At 42.3% G+C, this 20,544-nt stretch overlaps 1 protein-coding gene and 1 long non-coding RNA gene across 5 annotated transcripts in view; one reads left to right on the top strand and one right to left on the bottom strand.

Moving 5' to 3' along the window:
- The window catches only part of FLT3 (fms related tyrosine kinase 3), a 103,634-nt gene that overhangs the window by 43,385 nt on the left and 39,705 nt on the right, over positions 1-20,544 (top strand). For 3 of the 4 annotated variants that reach the window (XM_021929518.2, XM_021929520.2, XM_009191689.3), the window contains 7 exons: positions 343-545; positions 6,004-6,119; positions 11,125-11,254; positions 13,582-13,709; positions 14,033-14,172; positions 14,270-14,423; positions 15,475-15,643. In XM_021929518.2, coding sequence (XP_021785210.2) covers positions 343-545; positions 6,004-6,119; positions 11,125-11,254; positions 13,582-13,709; positions 14,033-14,172; positions 14,270-14,423; positions 15,475-15,643 — 1,040 coding nt within the window. Of the gene's footprint in view, positions 1-342; positions 546-6,003; positions 6,120-11,124; positions 11,255-13,581; positions 13,710-14,032; positions 14,173-14,269; positions 14,424-15,474; positions 15,644-20,544 lie in introns of those variants that run through there. The other variant, XM_021929521.2, reaches the window with a different exon arrangement.
- Positions 8,896-13,975, bottom strand: LOC103879125. Its single transcript, XR_639572.3, has 4 exons — positions 13,732-13,975; positions 13,484-13,601; positions 13,203-13,304; positions 8,896-9,016 (listed from the first exon to the last, which is right to left on the bottom strand). It is a non-coding gene; the product is annotated as an uncharacterized LOC103879125 (long non-coding RNA).

Here is a 20,544-nt window from a genome sequence, read left to right as displayed (position 1 = left end):
ATAACTTGATTACCACTGTGAAGACCATCTCCAAATAAAGTTGCATTCTGAGATACTGAGAGTTGGGATTTCAACATATGAATTTGCAGAGGTAGGGGGACACCCACCATGTCAGTCTGTACAACATTTTAGAAATGCAGCCCAAAGTTATTTATCTTTTCTTTAGAGAATTGTAATTTATAGGACCTTCTGTCGGCAACGTGTTCTCAGTGGGTTCCAACTTGTGTGGGTGTTGTGTGCGGTGTGTCAGCATGAATGTATTTGATAAAGTTTTGATGTGAAGAAGGGGAGGCCTTAGACCTGCAATTTTCCTGAATTCACTTTTTTCTGTCTACAATGTAGGTGTCAGAATCCCCAGAAGACCTCGGGTGTGCATTGAGACCCCAGAGCGCAGGGACAGTGTACGAAGCCGCCACGGTGGAAGTGGATGTGTCTGCTTCCATCACATTGCAAGTGCTGGTCGACACCCCAGGGAACATTTCCTGTCTCTGGGTCTTTAAGCACAGCTCCCTGAATTGTCAGCCACATTTTGATGTACAAAATAGGTAAGTGGAGGAATACCTTCTTGACATAAAATGTGGTTCATTTGGAATTTTGTTTCAAGTTTCTGTTCATGATTATTGTAAATCTTTTTTTTTTTTTTTTGAGTCGGGGTCTCTCTCTGTCACCCAGGCTGGAGTACAGTGGCACAGTCTTGGCTCACTGTAGCCTCGACCTTCCAAGCTCAAGTAATCCCCCCATCCCAGTCCTCCCAAGTAGCTGGGACTACAGGTGCGTGCCACCACACCCAGCTAATTTTTAAAATTTTCTTCTAGACACCATGGTGTTTCACCATGTTGCCAAGGCTGGTCTTGAGCTCCTGGGCTTAAGCGATCCACCTACCTCAGCGTTCGAAAGTACCAGGATTACAGATGTGAGCCACTGTGCCTGGCCTCAGCCTGTTTTTTGTAACTTTTATCTTCAGTGAAATAACGAGCTAAAAATATAGTTAGGGCATCGATACATTACATTATATATCTGTCAAATTTCCTAGGATGTATAACGCAAAAAATGAACCCCAATGCAAACTATGAACTTTATTTTATTTGAGTTTTGAGACAGAATCTCGCTCTCTCACCCAGGCTGGAGTGCAGTGGCCTGATCTTGGCTCACTGAAACTTCCGTTTTTCCCAGGTTTAAGTAATTCTCCTGAATAGCGGGGATCACAGGCGCATGCCACCACACCCAGCTAATTTTTGTATTTTTAGTAGAGATGGGGTTTCACCATGTTGGCCAGGCTGGCCTCAAACTCCGGACTTTACATGATCCTCCCACCTCAACCTCCCAAAGTACTGGGATTACAGGCATGGGCCACCATGCCCGGCCCAAACTATGAACTTTAAAATTGGTTCATCAATTGTAACAAACATATCACACCTATGCAAGATGTTAATAATAAGGGAAACTGTGTGTGGAGAGAAGTGCATATATGGCATCTTTCTGTGTCTTCTGCTTAATTTTCCTGTAAGTCTAAAACTGCTCTAAAAAGTAAAGTTGGTTGGGTGCAGTGGCTCACGCCTGTAATCCCAGCACTTTGGGAGGCTGAGGTGGATCACCTGAGGTCAGGAGTTCGAGACCAGCCTGGACAACATGGTGAAACCCTATCTCTACTAAAAATAAAAAAATTAGCCAGGCGTAGTGGTGTGCACCTGTAATCACAGCTACTTGGGAGGCTGAGGCAGGAGAATCGCTTGAAGCCCAGAGGGGTAGGTTCGGTGAGCTGATATCGCGCCACTGCACTCCAACCTGAGAGACAAGAGTGAGACTCTGTCTCAAAAAAAAAAAAAAAAAAAAAAGAAAAAGAAAAAGGTTAAGTCTATTAAGTTAAACCTATACACACACATACATATATAAGTATATAGAAAGCAGTGAGTGACTGGCAAAATGTAAAACAAATAGTGAAAAGAATATCTGGGATTTTTCTTTCTTTCTTTTTTTTTTTTCTGAGACAGTGTCTTGCTCTGTCACCCAGGTTGGAGTGCAGTGGTGTGATCTTGGCTCACTGCAAGCTCCGCCTCCTGGGTTCATGCCATTCTCCTGCCTCAGCCTCCCGAGTAGCTGGGACTACAGGTGCCTGCCACCACGCCTGACTAATTTTTTGTATTTTTAGTAGAGATGGGATTTCTCTGTGTCAGCCAGGATGGTCTCGATCTCCTGACCTTGTGATCCACCCGCCTTGGCCTCCCAAAGTGCTGGGATTACAGGCGTGAGCCACTGCGCCTGGCCTCCTTTTTTTTTTTTTTTTTTTTTTTTTTAATATTTTTACCTTATTTACGAAGAAGAACTTTTTTTTTTTTGAGACAGAGTTCTGCTCTGTCTCCCAGGCTGGAGTGCAGTGGCATGATCTCAGCTCTCTGCAACCTCTGCCTCCCAGGTTCAAGCAATTCTCGTGCCTCAGCCTCCTGAGTAGCTGGGATTACAGGCACCCACTACCATTCCTGGCTAATGTTTTTTGTTTTGTTTTGTTTTGTTTTCTTTTTTTTTTTTTGTATTTTTAGTAGAGGCAGGGTTTCATCATGTTGGCCAGTCTGGTCTCAAACTCCTGACCTCAGGTGATCTGATCCACCCGCCTCAGCCTCCCAAAGTGCCGGGATTACAGGCGTAAGCCACCTCACCGGGTCTATTTGGGATTTTTTAAATGTCTTGTGTTAAAGATAAAATTTAGAAAGTCTTCATTTCATTCTTGTTAGTGTAGCAAGAAATTTCTTTCTTTTTTTTTTTTTTTCTTGAGACAGAATCTTGCTCTGTTGCCAGGCCTGGAGTGCAGTGGCATGATCTTGGCTCACTGCAATCTCCTCCTCCTGGGTTCAAGCAGTTCTCCTGCCTCAGCCTCCCGAGTAACTGGGATTACAGGCACCCGCCACCATGCCCAGCTAATTTTTGTATTTTTAATAGAGGCGGGGTTTCACCATGTTGGACAGGATGGTCTCCATCTCTTGACCTCTTGATCTGCCCACCTTGGCCTCCCAAAGTGCTGGGATTACAGGCATGAGCCACTGCACCTGACCAAGACATTCCTTAAAAAAAAATTTTTTTTAAAGGAAATTTATTTTTGGGAAATGCTTGGGAAAAGAACATTTGATTTTATCTATTTTGTTTCACAATATGATAAGCAGAATTGCAATGTTATGTGCTATCTACAGATTATTTAGTAAGACATTGATCTGTCTGTGAGGAACATTGGTCTCATCCAGAAAAATGTCTTAGCCAAGATGTGTGGGTCATGTCCTAACCCTGTATAGCTCTGTGCTGCTTGCTGCCCCCTGCTGTCCTTGTCCTCTTGCTGAAATGAGGTAGGGCCAAGGACATAGGTCAATTAAATGCCCTCTTAACGCAGCCTTTCTTTCAAATTCTTGCGGCTGTCCTGTTGTGCCGCAGGTGTAGAGAAGGCGCGCGCTTTCCAGGAACTATGTAGTGAACGGTACCCAAATGGCCTGCAAGGGGTATCGGGCCCCTTGATAGGGTCTTGGAGAACGTCTCTGTGATCAACTTGTACCAGTTATTTGTATTTTTTTTTTAAGGTCAAATACATTCTTAAGTGATTTGCCGGACAGTGAGTATAGTTCTGAAGTTGAGTTCTAAATCTTGGAACACATTCATTTCCTTTCCTCTTTTGAGATTGTATTACTCACTTCTTGTTTTTTGGCTACAAATGTGCTGGGATTACAGGCGTGAGCCACTGTGCCAGTCACATTTTTTTCTTTTTATTGGGAAGGCATCTCAATATGTTAACCAAGGTTAGTCTTGAACTCGTGGCCTCAAGCAGTCCTCCTACCTTGCCTCCCAAACTGCTGCGACTGCAGACGTGGTGGCTCACGCCAGGCTAAGGGTTCAGAGAAAAAAAGCATATCATCAAAATAGATCTGCAGAAGCAAATCAACTATGCATCCTACTAATCGACTGTGTTTATGAATGCAGGCCCATGTACTCTTGAACCTGCTTGCTGCTTTAAAGCAGGACTTCTCGAATATAGCCTGTATTTGGATTGCCTGGAGATCTTGTTTAAAATGCAGATTCTGATGAGTAGGACCTGAGATTCTGCATCTTTGTCAATTCCCAGCTGATGCTAACACTGTTGGAGAAAGACTACACTTTGAACAGTTAAGGGTCTAAAGGTCAGAAAGTGTGAACTTGTTTTATTATTTTATTTTATTTTATTTTTTGAGATGGAGTTTCACTCTTGTTGCCCAGGCTGGAGTGCAATGGCGCGATCTTGGCTCACTGCAACCTCCACCTCCCGGGTTCAAGCAATTCTCCTGCCTCAGCCTCCCGAGTACCTGGGTTTACAGGCATGTGCCACCCCGCCCAGCTAATTTTGTATTTTTAGTAGACAGGGTTTCTCCATGTTGGTCAGGCTGGTCTCGAACTCCTGATCTCAGGTGATCCACCTGCCTACGCCTCCCAAAGTGCTGGGATTACAGGCATGAGCCACCGTGCCTGGCCAGAAAGTGTGAATTTAAATACAGCATCACTCAACAAAGTGCTAGGAGGACTGTCAGCTTTAGAGAGGATAGCACCAAATACACATCCTAGTTATCTCTTGGAAGAGAATGCCCCTAACCCAATTTATGTTTACTAATTATCTGAAAAGTTAAAAATACTGACATCGAGACATCTTTCTCTTTACATCTCAGTGATATTCAGTGTAATTATTACTTCATAGGAACATGCCTTTTGTCAGATTTTGCTTGAGTTCTTTCATTTAGACAGAAAGGCACAAACTAGGGGAACTTTTTTTTTTAACCTCAGTGTTCTGTGAATGGGAAACTGAGACTGAGGCTGGTGACCAGGTGACTGGGCATATGTGATCACAGAGGGTGCTTTGTCATGGAAGGAAATGGCATGCCACTGCTAAAGGGACTGTATCACCAACACTGTGTGTGGGTTTTTATTTATTTATTTATTCGTTTTTTTGAGACAGAGTTTCGCTCTTGTTGCCCAAGCTGGAGTGCAATAGTGCGATCTCAGCTCACTGCAACCTCCGCATCCCAGGTTCAAGCAATTCTCCTGCCTCAGCCTCCTGAGTAGCTGGGATGACAGGTGGGCGCCACCATGCCCGGCTAATTTTTTGTATTTTTAGTAGAAACAGGGTTTCACCATGTTAGCCAGGCTGGTCTTCAACTCCTGACCTTAGGTGATCCACCCATCTCGGCCTTCCAAGGTGCTGGGGTTACAGGCGTGAGCCACTGTACCAGGTCGTTTTTAAAATTTTTTTTTAAATAGAGATAGGGTCTCACTATATTGCCCAGGCTGGTCTTGAACTCCTGGGCTCAAGTGATCTGCCAGCCTCGGCCTCCCAAAGTTCTGGGATTACATGTGTGAGCCACTACACCTGGCTTACTGTGCTTTTGTTGTTGTTGTTGTTGTTTCAGTTTTTTTTTTTTTAAGATGGAATTTCACTCTTGTTGTCCAGGCTAGAGTGCAGTTGTGCGACCTGAGCTCGCTGCAGCCTCCACCTCCTGGATTCAAACAATTCTCTGGCCTCAGCCTCCTGAGTAGCTGGGATTACAGGCGCCTGCTATCATTCTCGGGTAATTTTTGTATTTTTAGTAGAGACGGGGTTTCACCAATGTTGGCCAGGCTGGTCTCAAACTCCTGACCTCAGGTGATCTGCCTGCCTTGGCCTCCCAAAGTTCTGGGATTATAGGTGTGAGCCACCGCACCCAGCGTCCTGTGTGTTTTTAGATGGGAGTTTTCGCTCCTAGAAGCTCAGGGAAGATGAGATGATGGCACCAGAATAGAGCTTTCCCATCCTCAAGGGGAGGACTGGTTAAAAGTCAGAGTCCAACAAGCAATGCCCAGGCTGAGTGCTGGGCACATGACAGAAGCTGTATTCCCCACAGAGCAGCTTCCGTGCCGGGCGGGGAACGCTGGAGTACCAAACTGCCTTTTTAGTCACTATGAAATTTTGTTTTTAGTTTCACACATTTTCCAAAATAACTAGTTCTCTTTCTTGTTTTGCAGAGGAGTTGTTTCCATGGTCATTTTGAAAATGACAGAAACCCAAGCTGGAGAATACCTACTTTTTATTCAGAGTGAAGCTACCAATTACACAATATTGTTTACAGTGAGTATAAGAAGTAAGTCCAGCCTGCTACTAGCATTCCAGTCTGGAATACCACAGTATTTCAAAGGAGTGATTTAGAACCCGTTAGCTTGACCAGCTCCTCTAGACATATTCATGTTTCCCTCGATACATCGTTGGATTGATTAGATTCCCGTCAACCCTCTGTAGAACCTATAGAGAACTGAGAATCACTGATGAATCACTGATGTGTGCCATGGACTCTCAGAATGTGACTGCTGCTAAAAACACCTGGGACATCCTCTGTTCAGTAGCAGATGGCTGACAGGGAAGAAATGGGAAACATCTTGACCTTGGAATCAGAAGACCTCGGTTCTGATTCTGGTTCTGATACTACCACCTATGGCAGGTCACAATTTCTCTGAGCCCCAATTCCCTTGTTGGTGAAATGAGGATAAAAATACATACCTCACAGGATTGGAAGGTCTCAGCATGATCCAACAGAACTTTCTGAGATGATGAAAATGATCTTTGTCTGCTCTTTCCAATACAGTAGCCACTGGCCACATGGGGCTGTTGAACACTTGAAATGTGGCTAAGGTGACTGAGGAACTAAAGTTTCCATTTTATTTAGTTTTAATTCATTAAAATTGAAATTGAAATAGCCCCATGCAGCTAGGGGCTACTGTGTTGGACAGCGCAGGCTCACACGCATGCCAGACCATATGCAAACTGTAAGGAACAGTCCAAATACTCTTACCAAGGGAGGCAGCTGTGCGGCTGGCAGAGGCACCACCTGCATGTGCTTTCTGGCTTCTCCTTGTTTCGTCCCCATCATGCACAGGCTCAGTGCTATGCACACTGACTTGCTGCTTCACCTTCCATGACCAAGAAGGACTAAAGGTGGCTGCATTCATTCAGGTCCTCGTGCCTTTAGGGGCCAGTGCAGTGCTCCAAAAACCCTGGGTTAATATCACTTAAAATTAGGTTCCCTCCCACACATTAACACAACTTGCCAGGCTGCCGTCTTCCTTGTCAGTGACCCAAGTGCACAGAGCATGTGTGTCCGGCCCACAGAGGTGCCCTGGGTCAGGAATAAGCACAACTGCCCTTTGCTGAGGATCTTCTGCCTGTAACATCTCAGATGCTCGCAGCGATCCTGCATGCATGTAGATGAGAAGACAAACCCTCTGAGAGGCGTGGTGGTGGGCACAGCTGGAGGCTTTCTGCACCACACTGCCCTGGGTCTTATATGAAAGAAAGTGCGTGGGTCTTGCTGTCAAAGCTACTAACAGAAGAGAGCACTCGAGATTCCCAGAAGTGTCATCTTACTGGGGTTGGGGGTGGGGTAAGGTTCTAAAGTCAGCCTGTAAGGTATACTTAGCTAAAGTCAAAATTACTCAAAATTTGTTCTGGAAAGTCCTTTAATTACTCTGAAAATGATAGGACTAGAGCCCTACAAGCTCCAAAGCCAAGAATCACCTTTCGTTGCTCTTTGGTGTTGGTCTTGTTCCCTGCCCCCTTTCTAGTCCCTCACCGCCTCTGTGGGACAGTCAATACATGCCCCAGGTTGGATGAAGCGAGGACATTTCTTGCTCTCCCTCTCTTCCTCTTTCTCTTTTTCTCTCCTTTTTAAATTTTCTTGCCAACTATAAATAGTTGTATAAGGTAAGTGGGCATCTGCTGTGTCTCTGTTATACTCAGGGTATATTCCTTTCACTTAAGATTTACAGTGTAAAAATGTAACAACAATTATTCAAGCAAATTATAACTTATTTTTAGCATTCTGCAAGGTGGTGGGGTCCAAAAAATAGGTGGGAGAGACGTGGCAACAGTCAGTGTGAAAAAGAGGAAAGGGTTTAGTCAACCACAAGCTCAGTATTAACCACCAGCAGGGCATGGTTGCCAAAAAAAGTAAATTTGAACCTTGGCAGTGTTCATGAAAATATAACGTCTAAATTAAGGAAATTAATGGAAGATTATTCATTTCAGTTCTACTTTTTTTTTTTTAGATGAATACTGACAAAATGGAGCAACCAGGATAGTGGAAAATTTGGAATTCTTTAAATTAGGAGCAGTTGAAGGAATTGGGAATGTGTAGTGTATAGAAGGAAATATTTTGCAGACACGATAAGGTTGATTGCAGTGTAATACAGAGGAAATTCTTTTAGGATTTGGGTCAGGAAACCTGAGCGAACGAGTTAAAGTACCTTGTATGGTAATTGTCTCCCTTGATGTCAGTTTCTAATTTTAAATATTTGAAGGATTTTCATATGGAATCAAAGCTAGACTTTTAAAAAGTTGCTCTAGAGGGTAGGATAAGAACCAGTTGTTAGAAATTACAGGGAGAGATCGAGACCATCCTGGCTAACATGGTGAAACCCCGTCTCTACTAAAAATACAAAAAATTAGCTGGGCGAGGTGGCGGCGCCTGTAGTCCCAGCTACTGGGTAGGCTGAGGCAGGAGAATCGCTTGAACCCGGGAGGCGGAGCTTGCAGTGAGGTGAGATCCGGCCACTACACTCTAGCCTGGGGGATACAGCGAGACTCCGTCTCAAAAAAAAAAAAAAAAAGAAATTACAGGGAGAAAAAGTAAAAATCACCACAAGATGGGAAAAGTTACTTGCAGTTCACAATCAACAAAGGATTAATAGTCATAATATGTAAAGTCAATAAGATAAACAATCTATGTAAGTCAATAAGTCAATAAGAAAAGCAAAGCAAAATGAAAACCTGTAGAGAAATGAACAAAGGACATGAGTAGGCATTTCATTTTTGGGACATGAAACCTAAACGGTCAAGAAACATGTGAAAAGATAAACTTAGGCACGTTAAAGTTGTAAAGAGTATATTTGAGCAGAAAGCAATTCATGAATCGGGCAGTGCCAGATGGTAAGCAGGTGGGCTCCTGTCAGGGCATTCAAGGGTAAGACTTCTTTCTAGAAGGTGTTCCTGGAGGCAAGACAAAGAAAAGATTTGATTGGTTAAGGAAGGGCAGTCCCTCGTTTGGTCAGTCTGCAGTTCCTCATTGATTAAGCTAAGTGGCATTTTGCTGCTCATATTGAATTGGGTTTGTTTTTTGCTTTTTGTTGTTGTTTTTGTAGAGACAGGGTTTCGGCATGTTACCTAGGCTGGTCTCCAACTCCTGGGCTTAAGCGATCCTCCCGCCTCACCCTCCCTAAGTGCTGGGATTACAGGCATGAGCCACCGTGCCCGGCCTTTATTCTTTCCCTTTTTTTTTTTTTAAGTTTGGGTTTTGATTTGTTTACATAGGAACTCAAGCTATTAGAGCTGTCTCAGCCTAATGGCCTTCCAAGTAATTATTTTAACACATGTTAAATTAATAATGGATAAATTAAATTAAGACCACCATGAAATACCATTTTATACCTGCTAGATTGTTGAAAATTAAGAAGTCTTGGTACGTATACAAAGCAATAGGTGCTCTCATCTCCTGGTGTGTAACATAAATTAGTATAACCCCTTTGGAAAACAAATGGTCATTATGTGTAAGGCTGAATGTGCTCATACCATGTAGACTAGCAGTTCCCCTCTTAGGTATGTTATTAAGGAAACTGTTATACACATGCCTCAGTACAAATGTGTGGAATGTTCAGAGCACATGGTTGATCATACAAAAAACTATGGCCGGGTGTGGTGGCTCATACCTCTAATCCAAGCACTTTGGGAGGCTGAGGCAGGAAGATCACTTGAGCCTGGGAGGTTGAGGCTGTAGTGAGCTGAGATTGCACCACTGCACTCTAGCCTGGGTGACAGAGACCCTGTCTCACACACACACACAGAAGGAAACAACCCAAATGTATGTCTACTGCAAGAAAATGAAAAAGCAATGATATATATACCAATAGAATATGATGTAGCAGTAAAAAAAAAATGAATAAAGTATAGCTACACGTAAAACCATGGATGAATGTTAAAAACATAAGGTTGGATGAAAAAATGAAGTTGTGGAAGCTGCATATTGATTGATAACACTATTTTGAAGCTCAAGAATGAAATAAATCAATATATCATTTAGCACCACATATTTATGTGGTATAACTACTTTGAAGAGTCCCCGAATAATAAACAAAATTCAGGATAAAGGCCATGTACAGTTGAGAGATGGGGAGAAGCACAAAAGTAGATCAAAAGGTATTAATATTCTAGTTATTAGGTGGATAGTGGCTCCATGGGTATTTGTTGTGATTATGCTTTGAAATTTACACTCCCTATATTCTTTCATATATATATATATATATATATATATATATAAAAGAATACATAATATTTTCAAGCAAAATTTATTGTAAGGAGAGAGGCTGGAATTCAGTATAGGAAAACTTTCCTTAAAAAAAAAAAAGTTTGTCAGAAATTAGAATGACCTGCCCTGGAAGGTCATGAACTCCAGTCCCTAGAAGAGTCAAAGTAGAAGTAGAAAGTTTATGTTAGACATAGCTGGGAGTGAAGGATGGTCTGTGTGTGTGTGTGTGTGTGTGTGTGTGTGTGTGTGTGTGTGTGTGATGGTCCATGGGAGTGGGAGGCTCAACTAAACCTCTAAGTTCTGTTGCAATTCCAACTCCACCCTACCATGTTTCTTCTGGCTTTCTGAATCTTAGTGTATTTCTGACTAGTTGCAGATCAAATTATAGGAAGAAAGTTGAGGTCTAAACTCTGCGTTAAACAAGGGTTTAAGCCATATGTTATTGCTAATTTCCTTTTTCCTGTGCCTATCAATATTTGTATTTTCACATGGCTTCACTCGACTACTTTAGTTAGCTGTGGATTTATGAAATACCCAGAGAAATTGGCCAAGAGGATAAATGTTAAAGTTGACACTGCAGCCAGAGCTAAATTTAATATAGTGGTTGGTTTTCTTTTGATGCCTTTAGTATTAAAAAAAGAAAAAATCTGTGTATGTAATGGTTGGCGGGGCTGCAGAAGACACTGCTATGGTATAAAATACGAACTTTTCTTAATGATATAGAATCCTTTTTTGAGGGGCTGCTAAGATAATTATTTTTAAAATAGTAAAATGTTAATAACTTATGATGCTTTAGATACCCTGCTTTACACATTAAGAAGACCTTACTTTAGAAAAATGGAAAACCAGGACGCCCTGGTCTGCATATCTGAGAGCGTTCCAGAGCCGATCGTGGAATGGGTGCTTTGCGAGTCACAGGGGGAAAGGTATGACACATCCGTGGTAGCCGCTATTCTCATAATTTCCTTTTGGCTTTTTTCTAATGTAGTTGACGTCAAGCTGTATGTAAAATTTAATTTATGCTCATTGAAACAGGAAACTCTGGCTTCTTAAAGTTAAAAAATGACCAGTATAGGGCCGGGTGAAGTGACTCACGCCTGTAATCCCAGCATTTCGGGAGGCCAAGGTGGGCAGATCACTTGAGGTCAGGAATTTGAGACCAGCCTGGCCAACATAGTGAAACCCCATCTCTACTAAAAATACAAAAAATTAACCAGGTGTGGTGGCGGACGCCTATAATACCAGCTACTCTGGAGGCTGAGGCAGGAGAATCTCTTGAACCTGGGAGGCAGAGGTTGCAGTGAGCCAAGATCACGCCATTGCACTCCAGCCTGGGCAACCAGAGCAAAACTCCATCTCAAAAAAAAAAAAAAAAAAAATTAAATAAATAAAATAAAATAAATAATACAGAATGGCCAGTGTACAGGGAGGACAAGGATTTTTTTGGTAAGGGGTTTTTGGAGCCCCTCAAATCAACTACAGGACCCTTCCTGGGCATCAAGGTACACAAGTAAAAGTCCCTCTACGTTCCAGGATTGTTGGCTCCCTGGGCATCTGGTTGGGGCAAAAAGAAAGATACTGATTTTAAAGTACAATTCTCTTATAAGTACGAAATTCTAGGCCGGGCACGGTGGCTCACGCCTGTAATCCCAGCACTTTGGGAGGCCGAGGCCGGAGGATCACGAGGTCAGGAGATCGAGACCATCCTGGCTAACACGGTGAAAACCCATCTCTACTAAAAATACCAAAAAAATTAGCTGGGTGTGGTGGTGGGCACCTGTAGTCCCAGCTACTCAGGAGGCTGAGGCAGGAGAATGGCGTGAACCCGGGAGGCAGAGCTTGCAGTGAGCTGAGATCGCCCCACTGCACTCCAGCCTGGGCCACAGAGCGAGACTCCGTCTCAAAAAGAAAAAGAAAAAGGAAATTCTAGGTCGGGCGTGGTGGCTTAGCCTGTAATCCCAGCACTTTGGGAGGCCAAGGCAGGCAGATCACCTGAGGTTGGGAGTTCGAGACCAGCCTGACCAACATGGTGAAACTCCGTCTTTACTAAAAATACAAAAATTAGCCAGGCGTGGTGGCGGGCATCTGTAATCCCAGCTACTCAAGAGGCTGAGGAAGGAGAATCGCTTGAACCTGGGAGGCGGAGGTTGCAGTGACCCGAGATCGCGCCATTGCACTCCAGCCTGCGTGACAGAGCGAGACTCCATCTCAAAAAAAAAAAAAAGAAAGAAAGAAATTCCTTGTGACTAAATGTTCAATTTGTGATTGTCCTGTTTGTTCTGGAAAAGCAGTCTAATATGATTGTTTAAAGATATAGAATCTAGAGCCAGATAGCCTGGGTTTGAACCCTAGTTTGTTTAGCAGCTGTGTGGCCTTGGACAAGTTACTTAACCTTTCTGTGCCTCATCAGAAGGATGGGGATGACAACAAGTACTTATAAGATTGCTATGATGAGTAAATGAATTGATATATATAAAGCACATAGAACAGTGCCTAGCCGTTAGTAAGTATGGTATAAATGTTTACATAGTTTTTCATATATGCCAAAGCTAAGTTCTCACAAAGTAAAAATTCATGCAGTTTGAACTAATTAAAATTTACTAAACAACTTTTTTTTTTCTTTTTAAATGGGACCAAATAGAAGGAGAAAAAGTACCAAATACTTTGTTCCAAAGTGGTACAAAAGTTCGCTTTCTGCTGAGGCAGGGAGAGGGGTTTTGTTCTGTTGAATACTTGGGAGTCTTGGCTGATTTCCCTTGCAGGTGACACCTTGGCCCTCCTCTGTTCCTGTGGGAACTCGGGTGACCTTTGAAACTTTAGCTTCCCCATCCCTTACTGCGTCCCCTTCAGTGCTGTGAAGAAAAGGATGCTTACCTTGCTAAACTTCATGAAAGCCCAATCATGCTTTTTCTCTTCTCTCTTTCTTCTCTTTTTTTCCTTGATCTTCTTTCTCATCTTTTTCCTTTCTTTCCCTGTCTTTAAACAACAGCAACAAAGAGATCATCAAACATGAACAATTTTAAACTGTTTTATTATGTAATTCTCCTTAGTGTTATTCTAATTCATTGAGATAATGAGTAACTAGCCAGCTCCCTTACGAGCTCTTAGCTGAAACCATAGATTTGGGCTTGTTTACCTTTTGACCTTTTGCTTACCATTTGACCCTTAAAAATGGCTCTAGAACTTTGTTCTCCTCTTGAGCATTCATTTGTAATTTTAAAACTTCCAAATGGTACTTATTTTCTAATTGCAGTTGTAAAGAAGAAAGTCCAGCTGTTGTTAAAAAGGAGGAGAAAGTGCTTCATGAATTATTTGGTACGGACATAAGGTGCTGTGCCAGAAATGAACTGGGCAGGGAATGCACCAGGCTGTTCACAATAGGTAACTCTATAATATCACGTACTTTCATTTTCAGTGACTATTTCTTAGCAACGATCAGGGACTAACAGTAACTGCGTAGGTGATCATTCAACTTCAGAAATCCTGTCGTTCCTTTAGGCCACAGTAAATGCAATATTATGGATTCTGTAAATGCTGATTTCTTCATAAAAGAGGAGAGTCCGTCTCTAAAAGCTTCTTTGATTAATGTGGTTAGTAATATTTGAGATGATGCTAAAGTCTTTGTTCAGAATGTTGAGGATATCCTTTGTGATGAGGCAATAATCACTTTCTTTTTTCTCACTTGGGATGTTTTCATCTCCTAGATCTAAATCAAACTCCTCAGACCACATTGCCACAATTATTTCTTAAAGTGGGGGAACCCTTATGGATAAGGTGCAAAGCTGTTCATGTGAACCATGGATTCGGGCTCACCTGGGAATTAGAAAACAAGGCACTCGAGGAGGTAATAGGACAAGTTTGTATTCTGAAAATGCAGGAACAATTAACTAACAGTCCGGATTGGAAACATTAAATGCAAACTCTGTTTTATTAAAACCTAGGGCAGCTACTTTGAGATGAGTACCTATTCAACAAACAGAACTATGATACGGATTCTGTTTGCTTTTGTATCATCAGTGGCAAGAAACGACACGGGATACTACACTTGTTCCTCTTCAAAGCATCCCAGTCAATCCGCTTTGGTGACCATCGTAGGTAATGCAGGCTGCTCACACAATCTTTATTCCTATTTTTAGTTGCTTTAGTGTGGAATGTGAGGTATGCGGTACAAATTCGGATTTCAATATAATGCTACTCTCAAACACTAAGAAAGAAACCGAGTTAGAATAGCTTTGCAAAGATAATCTGCTCACCGTCTTCCTTTTCCCGTGAAACCAGGCCCGCTTGAATGCCACTGTGTTTGCACATAACACTTTGTAATATGACCATCTGTTTGTGTGCTTTTATCCCCCGGTAGACTGTAAGTTTCCTAAGGACAAGGACGATTCATTCTATCCTTGTAGTTCCAGAACCTGACACAGAGCCTGACACAAAATAGAATATAAATACTGGTTCTAAGAACCAACTAGCCTCACTGTTAGGGCAGTGAGCACTGAGAGACAGTACAAGCCCTTAGATGCCCTGAAATTTTGGTGGGGTATGTAGGATCCGAAATGGAACACAATTCAATAATCTCAGATTAGGGTACAGCGTTCAGCCATAATGAAAATGCTAAGAAACACAGCGATGCTCTTAGCAGATTAATAAGGAAGTGTTCCGTAAGGCAACCTCGTGAATATTGCTAGCCAGATTGCCCTTTTATTTGTGCCTTGAGTTTATTTTTCTCTCTCTCATCAACGAGAGAGTGTGGTGCTGGCTGAGAGCAGGGGCTTCCAGACTCTGTAAGGAGACCCCTAGTGTGTACACGGGAGTGGGGGTTCCTTTCAACCTTTGGAAATTGTCTGCAAAATCTGTAAGTTTATTTATACATTTCTCTGGGAAGACAGTCAATTATCTACATCCCATTCTTTTTGTTTCCTTCTTTCTTTTTTTAAACATCTCTTAACTTCGAAAGATGATGAGCTCAGGCTTAGAACTAGGGATAGGACTCCTGGGTTTTCACTTGAATTATCTAACCTGACCTGCAGCATGCCAACACCTGAGTTTTCCAGTGTTAAACTGATGAATACAAGTTTATTTTATCTTCTCAGTACGTTTCCATATGAATATTATTAACTAACTCATAAATGCCTATTTTTTCTTACAGAAAAGGGATTTATAAATGCTACCAATTCAAGTGAAGATTATGAAATTGACCAATATGAAGAGTTTTGTTTTTCCGTCAGGTTTAAAGCCTACCCACAAATCAGATGTACATGGACCTTCTCTCGAAAATCATTTCCTTGTGAGCAAAAGGGTCTCGATGACGGATACAGGTGAGACCACAAAGGACTCTTAAGATACCATTTTTAGCATAATTCTCCTTGCTTGTTGCCCTTGAGAAGGACAGTTTTATACTTATGGAAGCAAATTCACTTAGTATGAGTTTATTATTGAGTTGAAATTGGAGATGAGAAAACAATAAGCAGATGTGAGGATACAGTAGCAGTCTTACTATTGCTTTAGATAATATAACCTGCTGCATGAAAACAGAAAGAACCGTATTAGTCTGGTCTAGTTTGAGTCTGGTGCTCTGGCATTTTTTGAGTCACAAGGTAGTTACTTCCTGTTTGAGAGTGTGGTGTATAGTACACTGAGTCTCCCCTAAAACATTTGCAGATGATTGAGGAAGTAAAACTCCTTAAAAACAGAAAAACATTACTCATAGGTGTATTGATTTAAATTTTCAGAAAATACATGCAGAAATAGCCCAATAATAAGAGCTGAAGGAAAATGTTTTCCTCAGGATTTGTATGAGAAACTATGCAAGATTCTTTTTTTAGGAAAAACAATTTTTCTTTTCTTTTTTTTTTTTTTTTGAGATGAGGTCTCACTCTGTCACCCAGGCTATAGTGCATTGGTGCAATCTTGGCTCACTGCAATCTCCACCTCCCAGGCTCAAGTGATCCTCCCACCTCAGCCTCCCAAATAGCTGGGACCACAGGTGCACACCACCACATCTGACTAATTTTTTGTATTTTTGATAAGACATGGTTTTTCCATGTTGCACAGGCTGGTCTCGGGCTCCTGAGCTCAGGAGATTCACCCTACCTGGGTCTCCCAAAGTGCTGGGATTACAGGTGTGAGCCACCGCACCCAGCCGAAAGGTTGTCTTGTGGGAGGAATTCTCCATTCCTTCTTTGGAAAACAAAAAACAACCTTCCCCTATATCTTCTATAGTTATGACATCTCTTGTTTCTTTAAACTAATGCTATGGAACATGGTTTTGGACTAGAATATGAGAGACTGAGACGCACATGTTATCTTTCAAACAAGTCAATGGACTAGAATAAATCATCCTTTCTCAGCATGTGGTCTGTTGAACAACTAAATAAGAATCATCTGAGCAAATGCTCAAAATGTGGATTCCTGGCTCCCATTCCAGACATGCTGACTCAAAACTGGGGCAAAACGCTCAGACTCTGCTTTTTTGATGAGAACCTTTGGTGATTCCTATCACAGGTCTAGATCTGTGCTGTCCTGTACAGTAGCCACCAACCACATGTGGATATTGAGAGCTTGAAATGTGTCTGGTCCAAATTGAGATGTACTCTAATTATAAAATACACACTAGATTTTGAAGACTTAGTATGAAAAAAATGTAAAATATATTATTAATAATTTTTATATTGGCTATAAAATATAAATTTTATATATTTTATAAAATAAATTTTATTTAATTTTTATAAAATTTTATTTTTTAATAAATAAAATGGGTCACACCTGTAATCCCAGCACTTTATGAGGCCAAGGCAGGTGGATCGCTTGAGCCTAGGAGTTTGAGACCAGCCCAGGTAACATGACAAAATTCCATCTCCACAAAAAATACAAAAATGAGTTGAGTGTTGTGGTGTACACCTTTAGTCCCAGCTACTTGGGAGGCTGAGGTTGGAGGATTGATTGAGCTCAGGTGGTTGAGGCTGCAGTAGCTGTGATCACACCACCACACTCCAGCCTGGATGACAGAGCAAAACCCTGCCTCAAAAAGAAAAAAAATAATAAAATTAAAACAATTTCTATGTTGATTATATATTAAAATAATAGTATTTTGGATATATTGCATTCAATGAAATCTATTATTCAACTTAATTTCACCTGCTTCCTTTTACTTTATACAGCCAACAGAATTTATAAATGATATACAAGGCTTGCAGTCATGACTGACATTGTATTTCATTGGCTAGCACTGTTCCAGATGAAGAGTAGGAGTTCTTTTCACCTTGATTCTGCTACGTGTTTGTTTCATGATTATTGTGCTACTCTTTATACCTAAAAGGGATTTGTACTAAAAGTCCCTTGTTGGGACTTTTAGAATCTCAGTGCAGGGTTTGCATGGAGTTGTCTGCTGTCTGTTACTGAAACCCCCCAATGTTCAGAGCATTCATTTTTAAGGTAATTAAGAATGCAGACTGGTCTGGGAGTTGACTGAAACACACTCCCCCAAACTCAGGGTTTGTCAACAGTGGCACTGCTGACATGTTGAGCTGGATAATTCTTTGTTGTGGAGGACTGTCCTGTGCATTGTAGGATACTTTTCAGCGTCCCTGGGCTCCTCTCACTGGATGCCAGGAGCACGTTCCCCTTTCCCAGTGTGACAATATCTCCAGACATTGCCAAATTGAGAAAAATAACCCCTGGCAATGTTTTGTGAGAACCATTGCCTTAGAGGCATCACCCCGCAGTCGTCATAAGCTCTTATTCAGAAACATCAAGCTTGTTTTTTTTTTTTTTGAGACAGAGTCTCACTCTGTCGCCCAGACTGAAGTGCAGTGGCACGATCTTGGCTCACCAAAAGCTCCTGGGTTCAAGCAATTCTCCTGCCTCAGCCTCCCAAGTAGCTGGGATGATAGGTGCACGCCACTATGCCCAGCTAATTGTTTGTATTTTAAATAGAGACGGGTTTCTTCATGTTGGCCAGGCTGGTCTTGAACTCCTGACCTCAAGTGATCCAACTGCCTCAGCCTCCCAAAGTGCTGGGATAACAGGCGTGAGCTACCGTCCTTGGCCTATCAAGCTTTTAAATGGAGAAGGTTGGGGATCCAGCCCCTCTCTACCCTAGTTGACTTGATTACCACTTGGCCTGTGTTCAGAAGGAAATCAGCATATCGCTGTCCCCTCTCTCCTTTGTATCCTATCCGCATGTTAGATAAGCTGTTAGCGTTATGGGAATCTCTTCTGAACCTAATTCAAAGAGATAAGAGGTCAATTCAATTTAGTTCAACAAATATGACTTTAATATCCTCTTGATGGGTGTGATGCTGTGAAGGGCTGCCAGAGTGAATAAGGTAATGTTGCTTTCCCTCTCCCCCCAGAATGTACACAGATTGCCACTGTGCTGGTGATATCTGGTATATCCTTTTGAGATTTTACAGAATCGCCAGTTGGGGACCGTGTCACTGACATATGGGTCATGGGCCAGTGGGCTGCTTCCTGTAGCTTCATTCCATGGCCACAATCCATACCTATGACCCCAGGTTGTTATCTTATAGAGGTAGCCAAATGAATGAGTTAGGGGAGATCCTGACTCCTATAGCGTTTTGTATCACACTCATTCCTACTTATCTGGTAACAGAGTTACCTCCTTGTATGTTGCATCTCACCAGGGAGTTTATAAACCCTAAGAATAGGTGTGCTGCCATATTTCTCTATCTTTGTACAATGCCTTGTTCAGTAAGTGTGTGTTTAATATATGAATGAATTCATCATCATATCTGGAATGCAGCTCACAGTGCAGTCTGGGCCAAAGATGAGTCAACAACATCCTTTTCACTTCAAGGACCACACACGTGGTTCTTAGCACAACACCCAATACTCAGTGTTTATTGTATTGAAAAGTTCTTGAAGAGCTACAGTGTTTGTGCTAATAATGTGCATTGTTAGTAATAATAATGTACCAGGTGTTGTGGGCCACTGACGACACACAGCAAAGGAAAGATGGACCCTCCTTCTTCATGAAAAAACGTGCTCAAAATACTGAACAAGAAATGAACAACACAAAATTTGAACACGCCTCTGAGTGCTCTAAATGTCTTTTTCTTTCCACACGAGGCTCTATGTTGAGATGGGGATGGCAGACTAGATTACAGTCAGGGGTCATTTACACTTTTCTTTCTTTTTACTTTTTTTTTTTTGGACTAAGTCTCACTCTGTTGCCCAGGCTGGAGTGGGGTGGCGTGATCTTGGCTCACTGCAACCTCTGTCTCCCGGGTTCAAGTGATTCTCCTGCCTCAGCCTCCGTAGTAGCTGAGATTACAGGCATGAGCCACCCTGCCCAGTGAATTTTTTTGTATTTTTAGTAGAGACGGGGTTTCGCCATGTTGGCCAGGCTGGTCTTGAACTCCTGACCTCAAATGATACGCCCACCTTGGCCTCCCAAAGTACTGGGATTACAGGTGTGAACCAGCACGCCCGGCCCTTCTTTTCGCTTTTTTTTTTTTTTGAGACGGAGTCTTGCTCTGTCGCCCAGGCTAGAATGCAGTGGCTCAATCTTGGCTTGCTGCAACCTCCGCCTTCCAGGTTTAAGTGATTCTCCTGCCTCAGCCTCTTGAGTAGCTGGGATTACAGGCATGCACTACCCTGCCTGGCTAATTTTTGTATTTTGAGTAGAGACGGGGTTTCACCATCTTGGCCAGGCTGGTCTCGAACTCCTGACCTCGTGATCCACCCGCCTCGGCCTCGCAAAGTTCTGGGATTACGGCCATGAGCCACCTTGCCTGGCTTCTTTTTGCTTTTTAGAGTAAGGGTCTCGCTCTGTTGCCCAGGTTGGATTCTAACTCCTGGGCTCACGTGATCCTCCTTCCTTAGCCTCCTGAGTAGCTGCAGCTTGGCGTGTGCCACTGCACCCGTCTTTCCTTTTGACTTTTTATTATAGAAAGTTTCAAATTTACTAATAAGTTGAAATAATAGGGCATGAGCATTCTTTACCTGCCACCTAGATTCAACAATTTAATTGAGCCGAATTTGGTTTGTGAAGTACAGTATTTTAGTCATGTATCAAGATTTCATAGGCAAAGTGATACAACTTTAAAAAAATCTGTAACTGAAAGGGCCCTGTAATAACAGTACCCCTGAAAAAACTTTGGTGTGGTCATGGTATGTGCACCAGAAATCTCTCGGCTTCCCCACTTTCATGGCTTCATTTCTCCAATTTACTTCCTCAAATATGACGCCAAAGTTT

The sequence above is a fragment of the Papio anubis genome, chromosome 15 (assembly GCF_008728515.1).
Source record: "Papio anubis isolate 15944 chromosome 15, Panubis1.0, whole genome shotgun sequence".
Lineage (NCBI taxonomy): Eukaryota > Metazoa > Chordata > Mammalia > Primates > Cercopithecidae > Papio > Papio anubis.
Note: the sequence above shows the minus strand (reverse complement) of the source record. Positions and strands in the feature narration are given on the sequence as shown.